The sequence below is a fragment of the Squalius cephalus genome (assembly GCF_949319135.1).
Source record: "Squalius cephalus genome assembly, chromosome: 17".
Taxonomy (NCBI): domain Eukaryota; kingdom Metazoa; phylum Chordata; class Actinopteri; order Cypriniformes; family Leuciscidae; genus Squalius; species Squalius cephalus.
Window position 1 is genome coordinate 20,366,102 of NC_137138.1, and position 22,173 is coordinate 20,388,274.

The window sequence follows — 22,173 nt, forward strand, 5'->3', positions numbered from 1 at the left end:
TGTATCAAATACTTGTTCTCCCCATTAAATTGTCCACTTATTTATACGTAAATTCTGCCCTATGTTCCTTTTCAAGAAAATGCTCTGTGACCCTGTCGTACCAATCTTTTCCAGTTACTTGACCAGTGTCCTCTCAATGGCCAGCAGAGTTAGGTATAATTATATAAATATAATAATATAATAAAGGTATAAATAATAATATAATAAAGTTTAATAATACTACTAATAATAATATTTTTAATTATATTAATAATTATTTTTTAATTATAACTACTAATAATATAATAAGTTTTAATATAATAAAGATATGTATAATTGTGTAAAATGTATTATGAAAAATGGCAAGAAATTTCGACAATCAAATACCAAGAAATAGGTTGCTGCAGTTTGTCTTTCGACCACACTTACAAAATCCGCGATGGGACTGAGCTCGAATAGCTTCAGCATCAGCGACTTTTTATTGTGTGAAATAGCTGTCAATCAAAAGGAGACGCAGCCTTTCGATAGACCCTCCAATCATCACGCAGAAGCCCGGCGTCCAGGCCAGCCCACTCCTCAGTCACTTGAGCGTCCGTGGGCGGGACATAATCGCAGCATTTATCCAATGACCGTCTAGTTTCGAAGCACTGAAAAAAACTGTTCAGAGCAGCCTCATTGAAGTCAATGGACGCTGGGCTTCAACTATAGACAGTTTATAAACGGCTTCAACAGGGAAATGCACTGTGACGCTACGGGAATGTATGAGAAGGAAATCGAGTCAGCCGACCTGCTCTATGTATTCTGAACGAACTCGTCTTTGAGATGAACGTGTTCTAACGCATTTTTAGTCAATAAAATGTTAACACAATAGTACATATTTGACCATAAATTTTTTGACATTATAGGGGAAGCCGAGCTTATCTTGCAGTCTTAAAAAAAATCCCCACTGGTGTATATGTTATAGTTGATATGATCAGTATAAACGTATGAAGAAAAAAACACTGTTCCCTGACCGGGAATCGAACCCGGGCCGCGGCGGTGAGAGCGCCGAATCCTAACCACTAGACCACCAGGGACATGCTTTATTATTAACTGATAAATGTTTCGTGCTTCCAAGATAGACAAATCCTGTGAGGCATTTATGAAATGGCAGCTGGCAAGCTTATCGTCAGTACATTCATTGTGTGGTGCCAAATTACTTTAGAGAAATGTTTTAGTATCAGATGTGTACCCCAAAACTTAAATAAGACATGAAAAAATAAACCAAGTCGATAAATTATAGTATGATATAGTATAGTTAATGTAAAGTGGCAAAGAAACCACAAGACCTCGTGGCGCAACGGTAGCGCGTCTGACTCCAGATCAGAAGGTTGCGTGTTCAAATCACGTCGGGGTCAGTACTTTTTTTTTTTCTTTCCTCAATGCGATAACAATTGGCTTTATGCCCAGCTGCACTACTTCCTGAACTTCAGCCAGCTCCTTTGTTTCCTGTCTGCCATTATTGGACAAACTGATTAATCCAGGTGTGTCTGACCTCAGTAACAATAATCAGACACACCTGGATTAATCAGTTTGTCCAATAATGGCAGACAGGAAACAAAGGAGCTGGCTGAAGTTCAGGAAGTAGTGCAGCTGGGCATAAAGCGCATTAGATTCGCTAATAAAACGTAGTATTTTTAAAAGTCCTGTAAATGTGATTTTCATTACACCACAATAATCTCACACACGTACACAGGTTTTCTTTAGAAAACAACTTTTAATAAATACATGGTTTTTATGTAACAAAAAGTATGTTATAACACGCATCAAAAATAAGACGGACTGGTCATGTTACTGGACTTTTATTGTGAAAGAATGTTGAGGACTGAGAGTTCATCCACAGCAGAGATCATGTACGAAGTCCTTCAACCCTTGCCCTACACCTACTACACCCATCAAACTAATTGTAAAGAACTTTTGACAAGACGCCTACCTTTCGGCACAACCATTAGGCTACTCTGACCTGCAGATACCCACACACTTGCATATTTGGAACACATTTGTCAAGTTGGCAATTCATAAATTCATAATAAAAAGCCTACAACAAAATTAGATTATCTTTAAAAGCTTGTGAAACATGTCTAAACTTCCTTTATAATCCTGCAGTCAAAGAGAAAAAAAAAGTAAAAAAAAAAAAAGTGGTAGTTCTGTGCAACTGTTGACTTCCTCTTTCATCAATCGTTTCCTGTGTGATATTCAGACACATTTGGAAAAAGTTTGCCACGACACGCATGCATTAACACGTACAAAATAATAAAAAGACAATAACCACAATACAGTCATTAGACTGACAACATTAACAACATCATAGCATCTACAAAACATCTAAATTGAATTTAATTGAAAAATGACTTACAATACATCATTAAAACTTGGTTTTAGAACATTTTATCACTTTATGAAACTCTCGCCATAAGAAACAGTGGTGCTTGCGGCTTCGTTCTGTCATCCTACATGTTGTTAATTCAAGTAGAGGCTTTGCATGCTCATAAAATGCACAATGTTTATTGCTTCCAAGTATTCACAGGTTGTATCCACAGAGGACCTTTTAATTTTGGATTGACTTCACAATTGACTTTGTATTGTTCAGATATAAGAGATCAGGCTTGTTGTAATTTGGCGGGTTGGCCAGGGGGTCATAACCTAAACGACTTAACATCGGGGCAAGGCTGGCCATGTCATTCACCACATCAGCAGGGATCTTGCCCACCCATTTAAACAGAGCATCCGTATTCACTGGCTTGACGACTTGATCAGTTGACAGTTCCACTCTGGAAGAGAAACAGGAATAAAAGAGACAATGAACAGTCATATAGATTTAGAAATATGGCAGACAAGGCCTAAGTGCTTGCCTAAGACATCATGAAAATAAAATAATCTGCCCTCTAGAGGTTAAGTGCAAAGACTTTGAAAATGTTTGCTGGTCAAACAAACAACCTATTTACCCCTAATCCATTTGTTTTACATATCGTATTACAATGTAGTGGCATATTTACATTGAGAACACTAAAGCTCTTGACTAGGAAATGTAAAACTGCACGTCTGACCCTTTGTCCGGAAAAGCCGTAGATGTAAAAAGAAATGGTGAATTAAAATATTGACGGGTGTCAGACTCAAATAGAACGAATAGAAATAGAAAGTTTTTTTTCTTCTTTTACTGACACTTTTTTTTTTTTTTAAGTATATATCAGTATCAAATACAGTAGCACATGACATGTGGGGAAAAAATATATTGTGGCCAAGAATTAGTTCCCATGTTATAGGTAAATTGTGTCTTCATTTTAAGGCTGGAATACACTATTTTTGACTTTTGCCCAGATTTACAGTCAGGAGGAGTCAACACAATCTGCCTGCAGATTTTCTAGCTTCAGACTATGATTCTATCTAGTCGGAGGATATAAAACAGAAAACACGTTTCATATTTTGAGCTGGTTTTAGAGCACTTATTGTTTTATTTGTCATGCACCTCCTAGCAATGATGAGGGACATGTGTCTGTGTGAGTTTGTTGTGTTCAGAACAACTTGTAGTGTGTGATTCTCAGTTATTTAGTGCATGATGTCCAGATGTTAAAAATCATGTACCCCCAGTTTCACAGACAAGGCTCAAGCTAGTCAAAGACTAAAATGCATGTTTGAGCTGTTTTAACTAAAAGCAACTTGCACTGACATATCTTAAAGGTGCCATAGAATGGAAAACTGTATTTAACTTGGCATAGTTGAATAATAAGAGTTCTGTACATGGAACTGACATACCGTGAGCCTCAAACACCATTGTTTCCTCCTTCATATGCAAATCTCATGTTTGTAAAAGACCACTGAAAAATGGGCGAACCCCAACATAACGTTGCAGTCGGGATCATTAATATTTACGCCCCAAAATTTGCATATACCAGCCCTTGTTCTAGGCCAGGCAGTATTAACATGGACCTGCACAGCCGAAACATCAGAAGTTCTGCAGGTATTGTGAAAATGCAAACAAGGACAATAGCCAAAATGGCAGATCATGGATATAAATGTTATGTTCCAGGCTGTGCAGGAGATGTGAGCACTTTTCATACCCTTCCCACAGAACAGACCTGTCAACAGGCATGGTTGATGTTGATCTACAACAGGATATCGCACCATTTTAATTCAAAGTTGTTAGTTTGCTCTGCCCAATTCATCACTGACAGTTTTTCTAACCTGGGACAATATCAAGCAGGCTTTGCTCCGAGTTTGATACTGAAGAAGGGGGCAATTCCAACTATATTGCCCTTACAACCCCTACCGCAATCAGTAAGTAAAGATAGTGATTTTATCCACTTCTTGATTGTTGAAGCCATTTCTTTTTAAATCAAAGGTTTCTAAGGGTAAATTATCGTTAATGTCGAGATCGAACTCAAGATGCTAGTAAAGTAACGTTAACCTAAGCTAACTAGCAAGCTCCAAGTAATGAGCATAGATAACTAAATAGTATGAAGATCTATTTACAAGGAGGTTAATATTATTTGCGGCCTGTGTTGTCATATAAATCTACAAATACAACTGTAGATACATCTATGTCAATCCCTTTTGTCGGGTAGTATTATAATTTAGTCTATATTTCAACAACAACACATAACTCAGGAGCTTACTAGGTTAGTTTGGTTGCTTACAGATAGCTCACTCGCTCCTTCTAGCTAACGTGACCTTCTCCACCACTTAAGTTGAAACGATTGTCATTTTACAATGCATCTAGTCAATTTGTTAAAATATTTTTTTGTTTGAGAACTGAAGTATGATTATTTTGCTAGTTTGTATTTCAAAGTACATCACAGCTCCTGCGTACAAATCTGTGAAACAGCCAATCAGAGCACAGCTAAACATTATTATTCATGACCCTTCCAAATGAGGTAATAACAGCCCATTTCATTCTAGGGACAAATCCTAGGGTTGTATATGGACATGTAAAACCATATCTGGAGAATTTTTGCCCTTACCTAAGCCACATACCTTCTATGTAGATATCAGAGAACAATTTAAAATATTGTATCAATGCATTCTATGGCACCTTTAAATTACAGTAGTCAACATTTGAAGTGGATCAAAAAAGTTCATCAAAGTTGTCCTAAGACAAGAACGGGTATTGTTCAAAATTTGATGAAAGGTTTTGATCCACTTCAAATGTTGACTACTATATATCAGTGCCATTGTTTTATCTCAAGTAAACACCAGTAATGTTTTTTTTCTAGGGCACGTTTATAAAAGCTACTTAAATGTCCTAATTAAACTAAGGCCTAATCCTGGCTTAATCTAAGCCCTGTCTGTGAAACCAGTCCATAGTGTTTTACTTTGAATTATTTAGACAAAATATTTCAATACAGGCTATATATTGTTGTTTATCACCATGCATGTGAATGCAACAAAAATCGCTTAAAAGTGTGACAGCAAATATCAAAGCACCAAACTCACTCACTTTGACAGTGAAATTCCACCAGCTTTCCCAATAAACTGTTCGTGGTGCAGCACAGCGGTGTCCCACGGCAGATCCAGGAACTGAAGGAGCTTGCGTATCACCCGCTCAGGGTTCAGCACCAGCTGCTCGTAGTGCACGGGGAGACAGTTGCCATCAGCTGCAGCCAGGCACTGGTCATACATCACCTCCACTGCCCGGTTCCACTTCACCAAACAGTCCCGGTAACTCGTCAAGTCAAATCCAGTGATGGTCACCTTGCGGGAAATCATAGAGTGTACAGTGGCCCTACCATCTCGAAGCATAAGAATAAACTTCGCTTTAGGGAAGAGCTTGGAGAGGTAGGTGAGGGACTTCAGAGCAAACGGGTCCTTATTGCAGAGCCTCGGAGCGGGCTCGCCGTGCCCCACTATGATCTCCAACAGGAAGGCACGGACAGCGGAGTCCAGGACCTCATCGGTGACACCAGCCTCGTTGAGACGGAGCCGCTCACGTGCCGAGTGACTCCAGGTGGCCTGCATGGCTAACAGCCGGGGGATGACCCGGGTCTCCTCTCCGCACCGAACAAGAGAGTGGGCGTCCAAGATTGCACGCATTAGTGTGGTGCCGCTCCGAGGTACTCCACCAATGAAAATGAGAGGGGTTTCTTCATTGTACTCCTCAGGGAGTTGTAACGGGTCACTGAGGTTTCTGCCAGCGTGTAGGTTTACTGCCCACCCGTGCGGAGCCACGCGAGAACGGGCGTTTGGACAATCTATCGTGCTGAGGCCAAGATAAAATACTGTGATGGAGCTGATGACCCCGCAGATCAGGAGAATGTTGCATGTTTGTTTTCTCATGACTTATAGTTAGGGGAGAATGCGGTTTGTGGTTATAAAAAGTAGAATGAGACCTGCAAAATTGGTAAAACAGAAGGGGGAAAAAGGTCAGGAGGGATCTTGGAAAGACAGAGTGAATGCTTTCCAGAAAGGGTCACGGTGAAAGAATGTAGCGTAGGTAAAAGTTAATGGGGGAGGGAAGGGATGTGCAAATTTTTTTTTCCAGCCAGCAGCTCTTCAGGCTCTTGCTTGGGGCTTCAATAAATTTAGACTTGGTAAGTCAAGCCTTATGTTCTCTGTCAGCACCATTGTGCCTGTAGAAAGGAGAAAGAAAAACGCTTTCAAAAACAGATTTTGCCAGGTCTGTTTCAGCATTGGCTACTATTGTGCATCTCACGTTACATTAAATGTCACATCTAATTCCATTACAGTACAACATTACCGTAATGGGTATTAGACAATTAGAGTTAGCCAATTTGTAACTCAAGAACTACGCTTGAAATGCAAGCCTAAACACGACAAAGGAAAATGTAACTAGAAAAACAATAAAAAATCTGTGAAAAGAATCATGGTGTGGTGTGTGTATCTTGACAATCTTTTGGGTTCCATGTGTAGTTTAAGATTGTGAAGTTATCCAGGTCAAAGCGGAGTAATCTCGTAAAGTGGTTCCCAACCTTTTAGACTCAATATTCAAAAGTATATGCTGTAATGATGACAACACGAGTCACGACTTCTTCACTAACAGAAACGACCATTGATAGATCAAAAAAAAAATTTTTTTGAGTTAACAAATTAAAATAAGAAATAATTTGTCAGTTTAGATGTTGTTCATCTTGATTTTTAATGGTTCACCAGAACCAGTCTACTATCCAGTTTCCCCTTTGCATGCATGAGCAGGTATGGTTAGGTTACACTTCTACCGCCATGTGTGTAGGTCACCCTTCCTTCCTTTGTTTTTGAGGTGTCTACAGCACCTTTTATAAATGTGAACATGAAACTTTGGCAAAACATGCACGATAACACCTATAAGCCACAACACATCCTGTTGTGGGCAGCATCAGTGGTTGCTTTTAGTTGCGATGCATGTTTCCCAAATAACACATATGCACATGAAACTCTAACACCTGATAGTTGATATTATACGGATTCATCATTATCCAAATGAGAGCAAATGCAGTAAACAAAATGTACGTAACTAAGTATACAACTAAATGCCAAACAAATAAAAAAAAAAAAAAAAAAAAAAAAAAAAAAAAATCATGATTCATCAAAAACTTTCATGCTAAAATCTATTCTAAATTTATAGAAAAATGTAGGAACTGAAGCCACATGCAAATGGCATATATTCTGGGTGGCCTTTTACGTGATAAGATTAAATTTCATACATAGAAATTTAATTTGGAAAATAAAGCCCTGATATAGAGTTGTTTGGGGCATGCTTTATGCAAATTTATAACCTCAGGCATAGTTGCTTATTACGAACATTCTACTTTAAATAATCCATCATATTAATAATGTGCCAATTAATAATCTACTCAATTATTAGTTAGAATTTTAGACCTAATGACGGTTCTCAAACAGGTTTCCCTTAAACTCTTTATCCGTCTCTCATTGGTTGAACAAACAGGTAGTCCCGCCCCAGACTCACGCCAATGGTTGATCCGATGACACTCATTTAAAAAAAACAAAAAAAGTTATGTTATGATAGTGCCACACGTACAACGTACGAATAACGTTTGTTCCGGCATATTAAAAAATAATTTTAACAGGAAAAGGTATTTAAAATACCTTTAAACAGTGCATTTTCTCACTACTTTGGTTGTTGTCTAGTGGTCTTTCATTCAAGAGAGACTGCATGCGTCTGAAAACGCATTCTACCTAGCATTTTTAAGCGCATTTTTGGGGTATCACACCAGGATTCGAATTCGCCAAGCGTTGCAGACCGAATATGTTCAGTGATCAGATCGTTGCCGTGTAATTTGAGGGAAACGTGACCGCGCGTACTGCAATAATGCAACAAGTCGACAGAGCTGTTACAATTTGTGTGGTCGGTTCGTTCGATCATGATTCATGACCGTGTCTAGTTGAAACAAAGCTGAACGTTTTTCACTTGAATAAATGTGATATGCATACGCTTGCTCATAATTATAGCTGATTTCACTTGGATGTATTAGCTGTGACACGAAGACGTTTAAAATGGTCGTAAGGGAAATCGGAGACAATCTACCCGAGATCAAAGTTATTCTTCAGCACGATTGACTGGCGGCCTGCAACAAGGAAACTGTGTGAAACACTCACGACACGTAAAAAAACACCCCTCAAAACAACTCTTAGTTTAAATAGTTCAAGAGCGTGACGCGTCTTACCGTACAGAAAGTGCAACTCCTCGAATCCTACATTCTCCAGAATCACGTCTCTGGTGAAATGCAGACGTAAAGATCGTGTAAACGGAGCTATTGCTTTGACGTTGAGAGATAGTCTTTCACCGCGAGCACATTTCTCATTAATCTTCTTTCTGACTATATGTGAGGATTCACTGTCAGACGATTTCAATTCAAGAGAAATCCTGAATTAAGCAGAGGTTTTAAATCCATACCAGTTACCACAGCGCTATTGAGGACCTCTCAAATTTCATTGGTTACAGCAAACGTCTATGCTTTTCTACCAATCAGATGCTTTTCATTGGCGTTCTCTATGACATTGCTTTCATAAATCAAGTTCCTGTCGAATATACACGTCTCTTTTCTCCTCAGAAGAATTATGTCAATGAGAATGTTTTTAATCAATAAAACCATCAATATGTCAGATTTATTAGAAAATAATGCCTTGAAACTTAAGTGTTTTCATGCTGTTGTGGAGGGCTGACATGAGAAAACGTCTATGTCTAGACAAATTACAAAAGTTTCACATTAAACAACTTCATGGATAAAAGTCTTGTTATAAGAGCTCAGTAGAAACTTGCAGTCACACACTGACATCTCATATTCACACAGGCCAATAGAGCCAGTTTGACAAATGATAAACGGCCAGGTTTGCTTGGTTCAATCACTCAGCTCACAGCTTTAAATGGTCAATGAAGATAATACAATATAATTAAATACCAAATTAGAGAAGCATAATATTACAGGAAGGATTTTATATAGGAAGTGAGATCGTCTTGACTCCAGAAGATTATACTTCCCCTCTGAACAAAGTTCAATGCAACTACAAATGGATTTGAAAAGCTACTAATGCTGACTAAATTATATATGGTATAATGTGCTTGTACAATATATACATTGGGTTAAATAAATACACACTTTATAGACATCACTTTTTGCTCTAAATGTACCCATCTATGGCTGACATGTTTTCATTAATATAATGTTATAAAGAGAATATATTTTATATATATACTATTAATTATATGATTAAGATTAACAGTATATACTGAAGTATTAGCACTGTCAACAAATCTGAAGTCAGTTTCTTGTGTGTTTGGGATTGAAAGCATGTAAAAAAGAAAAGAAAAAATAAATCATTGTGTTTCCAGGGTTGATGCTACTGGTCCGTCTCCATCACAGGGTCAGCAGATGCATCGTCTTCTTTCTGGGGGTCACCAGGCAGGATGTCTGTGACTTTCTGTATAAGTTCATCAATCTGTTCTTCTGTTAGTCTTTCCTCACTCTCTTCTACCATCTGTAAGGTTAGGTCATATATAGGTTATACATATAACATCCAGTGCTGGCCATTCATTAAATAGTCTTTTCTCCATACAATCTGTTCTATTAGTTCATTACAGGGACACAGATAAATCATAGGGCTTCAGGATACCAGATTAATACATTTTTCCTTGTAATAATAATAATAATAATAATAATAATAATAATACTTCTAATCAGTGTTGGGTGTAATGCATTACTAAGTAATTCATTACCGTAATTTAATTACTTTTCCCTTGAAAAAGTAAAGTAAGGGATAACTCTTAATTTTTCTGTAATTTAATTAGTTACTTCAGTTAATTACATATTAAACAAGTGGATTTGACAAATATTTAACATCTACTGTTAAAACATTTGTTTTTAATGTAACCACCTTTAAATACTTTGTCAGTTCAAGAATAATTTATGCAATTTTATTTTATTTATTTAAAAGAATTAAAAGAGCAGTTTCATGTCTATCCTTGTATTGTTCAACTGGTTGAGGATGACCTGGGATTTAGAAAGTTATTAGTAATAAGTAATGCAATACTTTTCAGAGAGAGTAATTGGTACAGTAATCTAATTACACTGCTGAAGTAGTAATTAGTAGATAGTAATTACTTTTTTAGAGCATCTTGCCCAACACTGCTCATACTATTATATGTAATATTCCACAGAATTTTGTGTCAAGGACGAATAAATTCTGTTTATCTGAAAATACATTTACTACTTCAATTTCATTGTTTTTTGTTTGTTATATTCTTGTATGCTTATTTTTTCTTTAAGTTTAACTTCTAATCAACTATGTGAATATTTGCTAATACACTATCGTTCAAAAATGTGGGGTCGATAAGATTCGTTTTTTAAAGTCTCATGCAGAACAATTTATTTGATCAAAAATACAATAAAACAGTAATATTTTGAAACACTACAATTTGACATGACAGCAGGTATTACTTCAGTCCACAGTGTCACATGGTTCTTTGGTGCATAGAAAGTTCAAATGAACAGCATCTATTTAAAATAGATATTATTTGTTTTGTTACATATTTGTAACAAATATTGTAATTTTTGTTTAAATTAATGTTAAATTTCAGTCCTTGCTGAATAAAAGTATTCCTTTCTTTCAATAAAATAATTAACTGTTCCCAAACGTTTGAATGGCATTGCACATTCTCAGTATTTCTCAAGAAATTGGAAATGATGTAAAAAAGGAGGAAGGTTATGAAAGAGTCTCACCAGCTGAATCTCAACAGCAGTCTGGGGTCTGTGGTTAAGGAGCTGCAGCTTTTCAGCTCTTTAAACAGGAACAGAAAAAGAAACAGTAGTCACAAAGTGGTTGTAATACACTGTATTTAATGTGAAACAGTCTGCATTTGTTTGTGACAAGTTTTTTTTCCCATGCAAAAAAAAGTCTAAAGCAATTGTTTAAAAAGAAGAAACAAACTAACTTGGTAAGCTTGTGAGGCAGCATGGCAGTGAGGAACTCCTTCACAGTCTCTGGTTTCTGATGAACACATGGTGTCTTGGAAAGGTACTTCAGGGTCTGTTGAGGCATATACATCAAATGTTAAAGGGCATGAGTGAGCAACACTTTCTGAAGATTTTGAAGAAAACAATCTCATAAAGATGGAAATATAAATATCATCTTTGCTCTAAGTCACATCAAAGACAAGCACCTCATACATGATGGTGTTTAGATTCTGCTGCCCGGTGCTGTGCTTATTTTTAACCATCTCCTTTCTTTTTTCTTTCAGGTCTGTCAGCAGCTGATAGACCTGGTGGAGTAAAGGGCATTTGTACAGCCAGGAACAAAAACTGCATGCATGCATTTTTGATAACACACACCTTTAAATGTACAACACACAAATGGGTCCAAATTGAATCTAAAAAGGTTAAACGCATACTGACCTCGTAATTGCTCAGCATTGCAGCATTGGCATCCCTCCTACAAAACAAAATGTTTAAATTAGGATTAACTTGTGTTAAATTACCTAAAAGTATTTTAACAGCAGCTATAATAGACTATATAATAATAAAAAAAAGTTAACTGCGACTTTTTAACTGACAATTCTGACTCTTTATCTCGCAATTCCGAGTTTATGTCTCACAATCGTGACTTTTTCTAATTGCAATTTTGAGTTTATATCTTGCGATTGCAATTACCTTTTATTTTATTTTTTTTATTCCGTGGCAAAAAAAACAAGCTTCAACACTTTGGAGCACTGCAACAAACACCATTGCATTTTGTGCCATTGAAATTGTGTGTGTGAGCAGTGGGACTGCACTCTCTTTACTATATAAAAAAATATTTACAGTGGACACTCCTGCCCTAAACACTATTTATTGACAAAGTCAGTCCTGGAGGGCCACTGTCCTGCAGAGTTTAGCTCCAACTTGCCTCAACACACTCTGGAAGTTTCTAGTATGTCGTATGCTGGTTTGTGTGTTTAATTGGGGTTGGAACTAAACTTTGCAGGACAGTGGCTCAGGCTCTCCAGGAGCAGGATTGGACACCCCTGGTTTAGGAAGTTCAGATGGTGACAGGAACTGGGCTGTTTTTTTTTTTGGGCAACTCCATCAAGTGGATCGAGTTTAATAGTATAACACTGATCGTTAGTAGACAACATTTTGTCACGATAACTGTTTTAACATTCCTTTTACAACGAATACTCAAATTCTTATATTCAGTGTGAGCTACTCTCAAAGTCTTATATAATCTTTTTGAGTTTTACTTCACTTGGATTAGTAGTTTGTGTTGATGTCTATGTTGACTATTTGTTGCGAGTTTCCCGAATTTCTCTCGATATTAAAGCCCTACAATACGGCCATATTCAACACGTACTATGAAGATTATAGTCTTTACACACAAATTATTTTTCATCAATTATTGGTGACTATATATTGTTTTTCAAACAGATTAGCTTGTTAGAACAGCTCATAATCAAGTTTATCCGAGAGTTAACTAATTTACTGTAACGTTACATCATATGCAGAGTTTACAGCCAACAACAGTGACCACCACGTGAGCCGCATATAATCGACAGTTCATTATAAATGTGGAAAATGTATTTACTCATCAGAGCGCCAGATACTATTGTTTTCAACAAAAGACCAACTATTATATGGTTTGAGTTTGACTTCAAACGTGTAGAAGTAAATGAGACCGCTTACACTTCCATCTTGCTTTCCTTGTTGGTTCGACAACTAAAAACGATCCGGCGAGAAAACGAAGCTTTCTGTTAAACGTTCCCACCCAGTTGTCATGTTCACATTTGGCTTAAGTATTACTGTAACTATTAGCCTAATGTTTAAAAAAAAAAAAAACTTGACGAGATTTTAATAAAAATCCGACTATAACATTTCCCCCGGGCAACGAAATAAACCCATTAAAACCTCAAAATTTTGAAATGTAGAAGGTGCTGTTTCCTGTTTTTAAAAATGTAAAAGTTATTAAACATAAAGGAAGATGAACTACAATAGAACACTTTAATTTATTTATTTTAATATATATATTTATTATTTTATATTTATATATGAAGTATAGTTAGAATCAGTCTTATCTTCTCGGTTAAATGACACAGGGGCATAGCGCCATCCACCGGTTCTTCAGGCTAAATGACAGCTCCCGAAAAATAACGCTTAATTTTGGTTGGTTCGCGAGCACCTCATTTACATATAATGGGCGGGGCTTTCGCCTTCCCAAAATAAATGAGGAAGAAATGTATGTTGCAAGCTGCTGGATGTACAAGCACGCCTCTTACTGTAATTCATTCTTATGAATCGGTGAAAGCATTCGGCGCTGAATTGGGCCTTTAGTTATCCGACATTTCCTCTATCTGTTTTTATAATATGCTTTAGTTTTCCGTTTGTTCATCGCACATAAAGACTGCTTGAGAGAGACTGTTACAATGGCAAGCTCAGAGGTAAAGATCGCTCATCTCTATAAAGTTTAGTGCGTTTCTTGTCTGTCACAGGCTTTCCAAACCTGCCATGTTTTACCGTAATGTTTATGTTCTTTATTTTGTGTTGAACAGGGAAATAAACTATGGGGTGGTCGTTTTGTGGGAAACACCGACCCTATAATGGAAAAGTTCAATGCGTCAATCGCGTACGACCAGCGTATGTGGGAAGCTGATATTAAAGGAAGTAAAGCATATGTCAAAGCCTTACAGAAAGCAGGTTTGGTCACCCAAATCGAGATGGAACAGATTCTTACAGGCCTTGACAAGGTGATTATACCATTTACCACACAACCTGACTCATAAACCTGTCTGCTTGCTTCCAGGTTATATGTGTGTTCTTTTACAGTCATCTTTTTCATGAAACCTCATGTGCCCCAGTGCACTTGTAAATATTTACCAGGATACTGTACCATAGTCCATTCCCCCAGTTTGACACCAAAGCTTAATAGATCACAGACAAAAATATGCCCTGACACAGACATCTCCATGTGCACACAACAATAGCCATGTGACAATGCTGCTGATGATGCCAATTGTAAACTTCACCAAAGCTACAGTCATTCAACGTGGCATTTTGTTCTCACAACATAACAACAACCAGCCAACTGGGGCTTGTTGTCACACGTTTAAAAGTGACTGTTCACCCAAAAATGAAAATTTTGTCATCATCTAACTAACCCATAAGTTGTTCCAAACCTGTATGATTTTCTTTCTTCTGTTGAACACAAAATAAGATATTTTGAAGAATGTTGGTAACCAGACAGTTGATGGCACCCATTGACTTTCATAGTAGGAAAAAATACTATGGAAGTCAATAGCTGCCGTCAACTGACTGGTTACTAACATTCTTTAAAATATCTTATTTTGTGTTCAACAGAAGAAAGAAAATCATACAGGTTTGATGACAAAATTAGTCATTTTTGGGTGAACTATCCCTTTAATGCAGTGAATATTTCATTTTTGAATAAAAAAGCTATTGTAAATTTCCACTGTTATTGACCAGGAAAAAAGATTCATCATGTGAACATGGCCCGGTATTTACATAGTTAACAGTATAGTTAAACAGTATTACAGCACAATTCTGAAAGGTAATGTACAAAAATATTAACCAACAATTACTGTAATTAATGTACTGTATAAATTTAAAACGCATAATAAGTGACAACTTACCCTAATAAAATGTAATCTATTATTGTTTAGAGAGTAACCTTTCAGAGGAAATCTATATAGTTCTCGCTATATAATACATACATTTTATTAAAATTATTTTTCCTCAGAAGTAAGCTATGAATATGAAGGTTCAAGACTTCTGATTCATTAGCCACTTTTTTTTTTATTCAAAAGCGACTGAGATATAGCACTGTGTTTCCCCTATATGGCTGTAAATATATATTGTAAATTTCAAATCAAAAAGTGTTATCAGACATTTTACTTCATTGTCATTGACTGTTCACAGATATTTATGAATGTCTTCATCAGGTTTTTGATGAGTGGTCCAAAGGCGAGTTCAAGATCAAACCAGGAGACGAGGATATTCACACAGCCAATGAACGCAGGCTGAAGGTCTGTATTATGTATTATGAAAAGAACATTTAACAGAATTTTTGGTTCCTATAATATTAATGTCTTTTTCCTTTTAAAGGAATTTATTGGTGATCCAGCTGGAAAGCTTCACACAGGCAGGAGCAGGAATGATCAGGTTTGGCTTGGACTGAATTTGGTCACATGATATTTCCTCTATAGGCATGCCTTTGACTGAAGAGTTCTCATTTGTTGGATATAGGTTGCAACAGATATGCGGATCTGGCTACGGGACGCTATTGCCACTCTGAAAGGACTAGCTTTGCAGCTCATCAACACTATGGTGGAAAGAGCTGCAGCGTAAGAATGCTCAATAATCTAGATACCTGTAGAGCTCTGACTAATGTACAATAACCAAACACACACATCACAAACTATCTTCCTTTGTCCAATCAGAGAGATTGACATCCTATGCCCTGGATACACTCACATGCAGAGGGCCCAGCCAATCAGATGGAGTCACTGGATTCTCAGGTGCATTTCAAAGAAGAATTCAGTCTTAAAGGGATAGTAGGCCCAAAAACTGAAAATTCTTTCATAATTTACTCACCTTCAAGTTGTTCCAAACGTGTATGAATTTTTTTTTTCTGCTGAACACAAAAGAAGATATTTTGAAGAATATGGGTAACCAGTGGGTAACAGTTAATGGGCCCCATTGACTTCCATAGTATGGGGAAAAACGTGAAGTGGTTTGGAACTTGAGGGTGAATAAATGATGCACTATCCCTTTAATTATTTTCTACTCAAGGTAAAGCTACAGTGAAGTGTCAAGACCTTCATCCTGTTGATACATATGTTTGGTCACAATTGTTCAATGTTCATCGTTTCTCGCAGTCATGCAGTGGCGCTAAGCAGGGATGTTGAGCGGCTGGACGACATCAGAAAACGTGTTAATGTGATGCCCCTAGGAAGGTTAGTTTTGGGTATATACACTACTGTAATACTGTACAGTAAGTGTCTTAAATAAGTATCTGTAAGTATCTTATGCTCACCAAGGCTGCATTATTTGATCAAATATGTGGATTTGGTTCTTAAGAAACATTTCTTATTATTATCAATGTTAAAAAAAACCCAGTTGTGCTGTTTTATATTTTTGTGGAAACTGTGATACATTTTTTTCAGGATTCTTTGATGAATAGAACGTTCAAAAGACCAGCATTTATTTGAAATACAAAACTTTTGTAACCTTATAAATGTATTTACTGACACTTTAGTGCATCATTTTTAATGCATCCTTGCTGAGCAAAAGCTCTTTCAAACAAAAATCTGCTGAACGGTTGTGTACACACTTCACACGTTCATTGTCTTAAATATATCTTTTTTAGAGACATTGAAATATGATTTATAAATATGAAATATATTTGCCTTGCAGTGGAGCAATTGCTGGGAATCCCTTCAACATTGATAGAGAACTTCTTCGTCAAGGTTGACTTAGTTTTATGAATTTGCTTTCCTGTTATTTACTTTCCTTTTTCATATTAAATATTAATGTGAGTTTATTTCTTTTCCCATATATTTAATGATGTGTGAAGTATGTTCCTATGATGTATGTTTGTGTATACAGGTCAAACTTATCACCTGATTTATAATCTGTTTTCTAAAAAAAAAATGTATTACTCCCCAGAACTAAATTTTGACATGATCAGCATTAACAGCATGGACGCTACTGGACAAAGGGATTTTGTTGGTATGTATAATCATGCTTCAAAAATCATCTAAGAGTATGATAAGTAACATATATCATTGTAATAAAAGGGATAGTTCACCCAAAAATGAAAATTCTGTCATCATTTACTGACCCTCATGTCGTTCCAAACCAGTATAACTTTCATTTATCTGTGGAACATAAAAGAAGATATATTTTCAAAATGTTTTTTTTTTTGGTCCATACAATTGAAGTCAGTGGTCACCAAAACTTTGGTTAGACGCATTCTTCAAAATATCTTTTTATGTTCGACAGAAGAAAGAAAGTCCTACAGATTTAGAACAACATGAGATTTTTGGGTGAACTATCCCTTTAACTGTGTGTATGTTTTTGGACAGTGGAGTTTCTCTTCTGGGGATCAATGTGTCTCACACACCTCAGCAAGATGGCAGAGGATCTGATTTTGTACAGTACCAAGGAATTCTCCTTCATCACACTGAGTGATGCATACAGGTGAGGACAGCACATGATCCATAACGGGAAGTGATAGCAGTGGTTAATCTTGAGAATAGAATAAAATAATAATAATTAAAAGCTACACTCATCTGGCTGTGCATACGCCCATGACATGTAAGAGCTCTTGGCTGACGGTTCGAGTCTGACCTGGGTCATGTTCTAATCCCATTCCGGTCTGTGCTTTATTGTCCAGCCAATTAATTCAAAAAATGTTTCTTGAACAGCACATCAGCATATTCGAATGATTTCTGAACGATCATGTAAAACAGAAAAGTAATGATGCTAAAAAATGTAAATAGTAAACAGTTACTTTAAATTGTAGTTTAAATGTATTTTAATGTATTTTAATTAAAGTGTATTTTTAAAATATTTTCAGGACTGTTTTTACGGGTTTTTTGCAACCTTGGTGAACATAAAATACTTATTTCAAAAGCATTAAATAATCTCACTGTTCAGATCACAGATTTAAATGTGACTGAAAAGTGCAAAGCCTCTTTTTGTTTTATTAACCTAACATTTTGCCTAGTGGTTTGAACTCAAGAATGTGTCATGTGTAGGACCCATGATAACCCATAATGTCACAGCAGACAGAGATCATTACTTTGAAGCCCTTGGGTTAACGGCATTTCTCCTTACATGTTCTGCGTTATTTTTACCCCACTTACCACGTATGCACATTTTCATCATTAAACTTTAGGAGCTGCTGGCTTGTGCTTTAGGCAGAATTGCAAATTAATCGGTCTTGATTCAGATTACTTTTATGGTGCAGTTGCAAAGAAATGTCAGTGATTACACATGTGTTCGTGTTCCTGCCATTACACACTTTCCGTTGTTGGAGCAAATCTATTTTCTTCTCATACTATAATTCTTTATGGCCTGTGAAATGTTCAGTCTGTTAACATTAACTGATTTATCTTTATTAACCGCAAGCTGGTACTGACCTTAGTTAACAAGTAAATGCTTGCTGAAAATAATTATTACCTATTTATTAACACCAAAACCATGTTAAGAAAAGCTGACCATCTGCCACGGAATGCAGGTTTCAAACGGGTTGTCTTAATTGGTGGATGGCACTCAAAACAGTTTAGTTCAGTTTAGTTTAGAACTTTAGTTTAGTTTAAAAAGTGCTTTAGTAAATTATTTGTGAGTATTAAGTGAGTAAATTATTAGGAAATGTTAATTTTGGGGTGAACTAATCCTTTAAAGCACATTTCTATGACCACAAGTGCAGCGCAAAGAAAACCAAACAAAGACAATACAAACTAATAAGATAAAAGATTAATATTAACTTCTCTCCTGGGTCAGACTCAAAAGCCAAGATGTAAAAGTGCTTCTTCAAAGCAATTTTAAAAGTATTCAAAGTAGGGGCAGAGCGGATGGAGAGCGGTAAGGTCCGGCTATCAAAAAGAAACAATCTCCTTTTCGCTTCAGTTGGGAAAAACCTGATCTCAAATTCTTTACTGGCTGGTGTAGAATAACCAGATCTAACAGATAAGAGGGAGCGAAACCAGTTCAAATAAAAATTTTTTTTAATAGGGCCTTGAAGTCGATCCAATATCTGATAGGTAACCATTGAAGGGAGTGATATCTGAAAGGTAACCATTGTTAAAATATGAGTGATTCTGTCCCTCTTTCTCATACTGGTCAATATTCTACCAGCAGCATTTTGAACCAGCTGCAATCGATTCATCAATGCCTGGGAGAGTCCTAAATACACAACATTACAAGAGTCCAGTCTGGATGATATAAAAGCATGGATAATCGCCTCCAGATCTCTAGATGAAAGGATAGATTTTATCTTAGCAATTAACCTTAGGTAGTAGAAACTAGTGTTTACCACAGCCTTAACTTGTCTTGCAAAATTCAACTCTGAATTAAAAAATATACCCAGATTTTTTGCATATGGGTGACATTTCTAGACAGCCACTGTAAAAAATAATTTTCATGATTTATCACAACATTTTTTTGTTTTGTCAAATCAACTTAGATAATTTATGTGGTTCAGATAACATAATATTTTGAGTTTCTGTTGATTAAACCAATCGCCTTCATTGTATCAACTCAATTTTTTTATTTCATTGAACTTACAATTTTAAGGCAGCCAGGTTACTTTAAGTTAAATCAACAATCATTTTTTACAGTGTATGATGAAGAGAGCAGGCCTTCGAGTAACAGGTAACCACAGGAAAGGTAGAAGAAGCCCGTGAGTTTAGGAAGTGGTCCTCAATAGGAATGCGTCTGCATCAGTCTGGTAGAAAGAAGGAAATCAAGAAGGGCTTGACGATCATAAGTGTAGGGGTGTTTTCTAACACAAACAACCATATCACCCATGACAATGCATATAAAACAATTGACATAAGGCAGAACTGATGGCAAGCCAGCAAACATCCCGGCGTCAAGTGGCCTTGGGACTCAGATACTGTGAACATGAGCTGGCTGATGTGTACTGAGGGATTCAGCCCACTTCAACTTTGTATGTGTGTCTAGTGTGTGTTGTTAATCAGAGCTATTGTGTTTATGTTTGTGTGCAGCACTGGGAGCAGTTTAATGCCTCAGAAGAAGAACGCAGACAGCCTGGAGCTCATTCGCAGCAAAGCAGGACGAGTGTTTGGCAGAGTAAGATACAACACTGACTAATGAAGCCAACGCGAGGCACGAATACTGGCCTACAGAGATAATCATGTCATTAAAGTAACTGCCCTTATGATTAAGGTCAATCTTTGGGAAATGTAATAATTAGTACTAGGGCTTTCAATTTAATGTTATTATTAATTTAGGGATGCACGATATGATGGTACCTTACTGGTTTATTGGATAATGGATATGTAATAGTTCATGCTTATTTCTCCTATTTTTAAAATAAGATGCTGTCATCTAACTCTCAATTAATCTTTAAAAACATGAATAATTTAAAAACAATGTTAGATTTTCTTTAGAAAATCTCAAAATGATTTATTAGGTGTCTTTAACTACTATGTAAGAACATAAATTAATAATTTGATACAATGCACTTATTATGTACATACATGTTTTTACATTTGTAGTTATATTTAAAAAAAAATACCTGCATGGAATTACAGCTGTAATGATTTTCTGTAATTACATCTAAAATTATACTGTTGAACCTTCCATTACACCATAACCTACCCTTAAACCTAACCATACCAGTAAACCTGCCCCTAACCTTCCCCGTATCCCACCTCAATAGCAGCTTAAGTGTTTTGCAATACAATATGAACACAATAAGTACATTTTTTTATCTAAGTACATGGTAGTTATGGACTCCTAATATAAGTTGTGACCGATTATTCATTTTTCATACTGTACATTATAATGTTGTGATGCCTAAATTCACTTTAAATGGGATCATATTTAATAAAACAGATAAAAACACATTTTAATATTGGCAATTTATCATTATTGGCCATAACATAAAATTAATTATAACCTTCTCGGCCAGAATTTTCATAACAGTGTATCCCTAGATTAATCTGAAGAAAATATATTACAATTTTTATAAGATTAAATATAATATTAAAAGTAATATTTAAAATATTATTTAATAAAATGATCAAATATTAACACTCAAATTTACGGTTAGCAATTTGAAACAACAAAAAACGTCAGTCTTTATCTAATTTAAATTTCATTGTAATACAGTTTGCAGGGTTTCTGATGACTCTCAAAGGCTTACCCAGCACATACAACAAAGACCTACAGGTATGTCCATAACAGGCAGAGAATGTGATTATGTTGCTTTCAACTGTCCTCTGATTATATGTTTTATCACTGCAGGAGGATAAGGAGGCCATGTTCGACACATACGATACAGTATTTGCTGTGCTGCAGGTGGCTACAGGTGTCATCTCAACTCTAAAGGTAAGAGACGGGTTATACTATAAGTTAATGCGGCTTTGTCATGGACAGTGGCAATCAAGAACAAAACTGTTACCTTGTTAAATCGCCAGTAGGTGACATGATGGATAAGATGCAAATGTTTTGGGCATGTATCCATTGTCCAGTCTGCAATTTGAGCAACGTAACAAATTGTTGTTTTATTTCCCGAGTGGTAGATCTTAAGCACTCATACTTTTCCATTCCTCAGGTCAACCAAATGACGATGGAAGCGGCCCTCAGCCCAGATATGCTGGCCACTGATCTTGCCTACCACCTGGTCGAAAGGGAGTGAGTCCATCAATTCTTCTACTTGTATATAGCTTTTGTGTTTCAATTGAGCTGAATGAAATCTGATATATACATATATATTAAAGATGCCTTTCAGAGAAGCCCACAGTTGTGCTGGAAAAGCCGTCTATATTGCAGAGACTAAGAAAGTCAGTCTGTCTGAACTCACTGTAGAGGACCTTCAAACCGTCAGGTCAGCAGGCACATTAAAACAATAATGGCATATTGAAGTATATGAAATGTTTTTTTTTTATTCTTTATTTATTTGTTTCTCTATTTCTCTCCAGCCCTTTGTTTGACAAAGACGTTTCTTCAGTGTGGGACTACATCAGAA

The 22,173-nt window shown here is 36.4% G+C and overlaps 3 protein-coding genes across 3 annotated transcripts; 1 reads left to right on the forward strand and 2 right to left on the reverse strand.

Annotated features, from left to right (window-relative positions):
- Positions 1-1,723: 1,723 nt before the first annotated feature.
- Positions 1,724-8,891, reverse strand: tpst1l (tyrosylprotein sulfotransferase 1, like). The gene is made up of 3 exons (XM_079847270.1): positions 8,634-8,891; positions 5,453-6,581; positions 1,724-2,789 (listed from the first exon to the last, which is right to left on the reverse strand). The coding sequence occupies exons 2-3, from the start codon at positions 6,286-6,288 to the stop codon at positions 2,567-2,569; spliced, it is 1,059 nt and encodes a 352-aa protein (XP_079703396.1). The 5' UTR covers positions 6,289-6,581; positions 8,634-8,891; the 3' UTR covers positions 1,724-2,566.
- A 156-nt stretch (positions 8,892-9,047) lies between these two features.
- On the reverse strand, positions 9,048-13,196 carry crcp (calcitonin gene-related peptide-receptor component protein). Its single transcript, XM_079846653.1, has 6 exons — positions 13,122-13,196; positions 11,859-11,895; positions 11,627-11,725; positions 11,399-11,493; positions 11,187-11,244; positions 9,048-9,945 (listed from the first exon to the last, which is right to left on the reverse strand). Exons 1-6 carry the CDS (start codon positions 13,127-13,129, stop codon positions 9,808-9,810), a joined length of 435 nt encoding a protein of 144 aa, XP_079702779.1. The 5' UTR covers positions 13,130-13,196; the 3' UTR covers positions 9,048-9,807.
- Positions 13,197-13,645: 449 nt separating this feature from the next.
- asl (argininosuccinate lyase) lies at positions 13,646-22,169 on the forward strand (the record flags this gene model as incomplete). The annotated part of the gene is given in 17 exon segments (XM_079847350.1): positions 13,646-13,873; positions 13,985-14,179; positions 15,392-15,475; positions 15,555-15,611; positions 15,696-15,793; positions 15,890-15,967; positions 16,328-16,405; positions 16,866-16,918; positions 17,118-17,180; positions 17,537-17,651; positions 20,186-20,270; positions 21,315-21,374; positions 21,450-21,533; positions 21,760-21,826; positions 21,829-21,839; positions 21,926-22,032; positions 22,127-22,169. Coding segments are annotated over 17 exon segments (1,293 nt in total), but the record flags the coding sequence as incomplete, so codon positions are not given.
- Positions 22,170-22,173: the final 4 nt, after the last annotated feature.

What these genes read in the sequence shown, in the direction of transcription:
- crcp (XM_079846653.1), bottom strand. An exon ending in CAATGCTGAGCAATTACGAG is followed by an intron (nt 11,726 to 11,858) that starts GTCAGTATGCGT and finishes TTACTCCACCAG; the next exon opens with GTCTATCAGCTGCTGACAGA. An exon ending in CTGCTGTTGAGATTCAGCTG is followed by an intron (nt 9,946 to 11,186) that starts GTGAGACTCTTT and finishes CTAACCTTACAG; the next exon opens with ATGGTAGAAGAGAGTGAGGA.
- tpst1l (XM_079847270.1), bottom strand. Translation starts at nt 6,288, where the DNA reads ATGAGAAAACAAACATGCAACATTCTCCTGATCTGCGGGGTCATCAGC. An exon ending in GGTGGAATTTCACTGTCAAA is followed by an intron (nt 2,790 to 5,452) that starts GTGAGTGAGTTT and finishes TTTCTCTTCCAG; the next exon opens with AGTGGAACTGTCAACTGATC.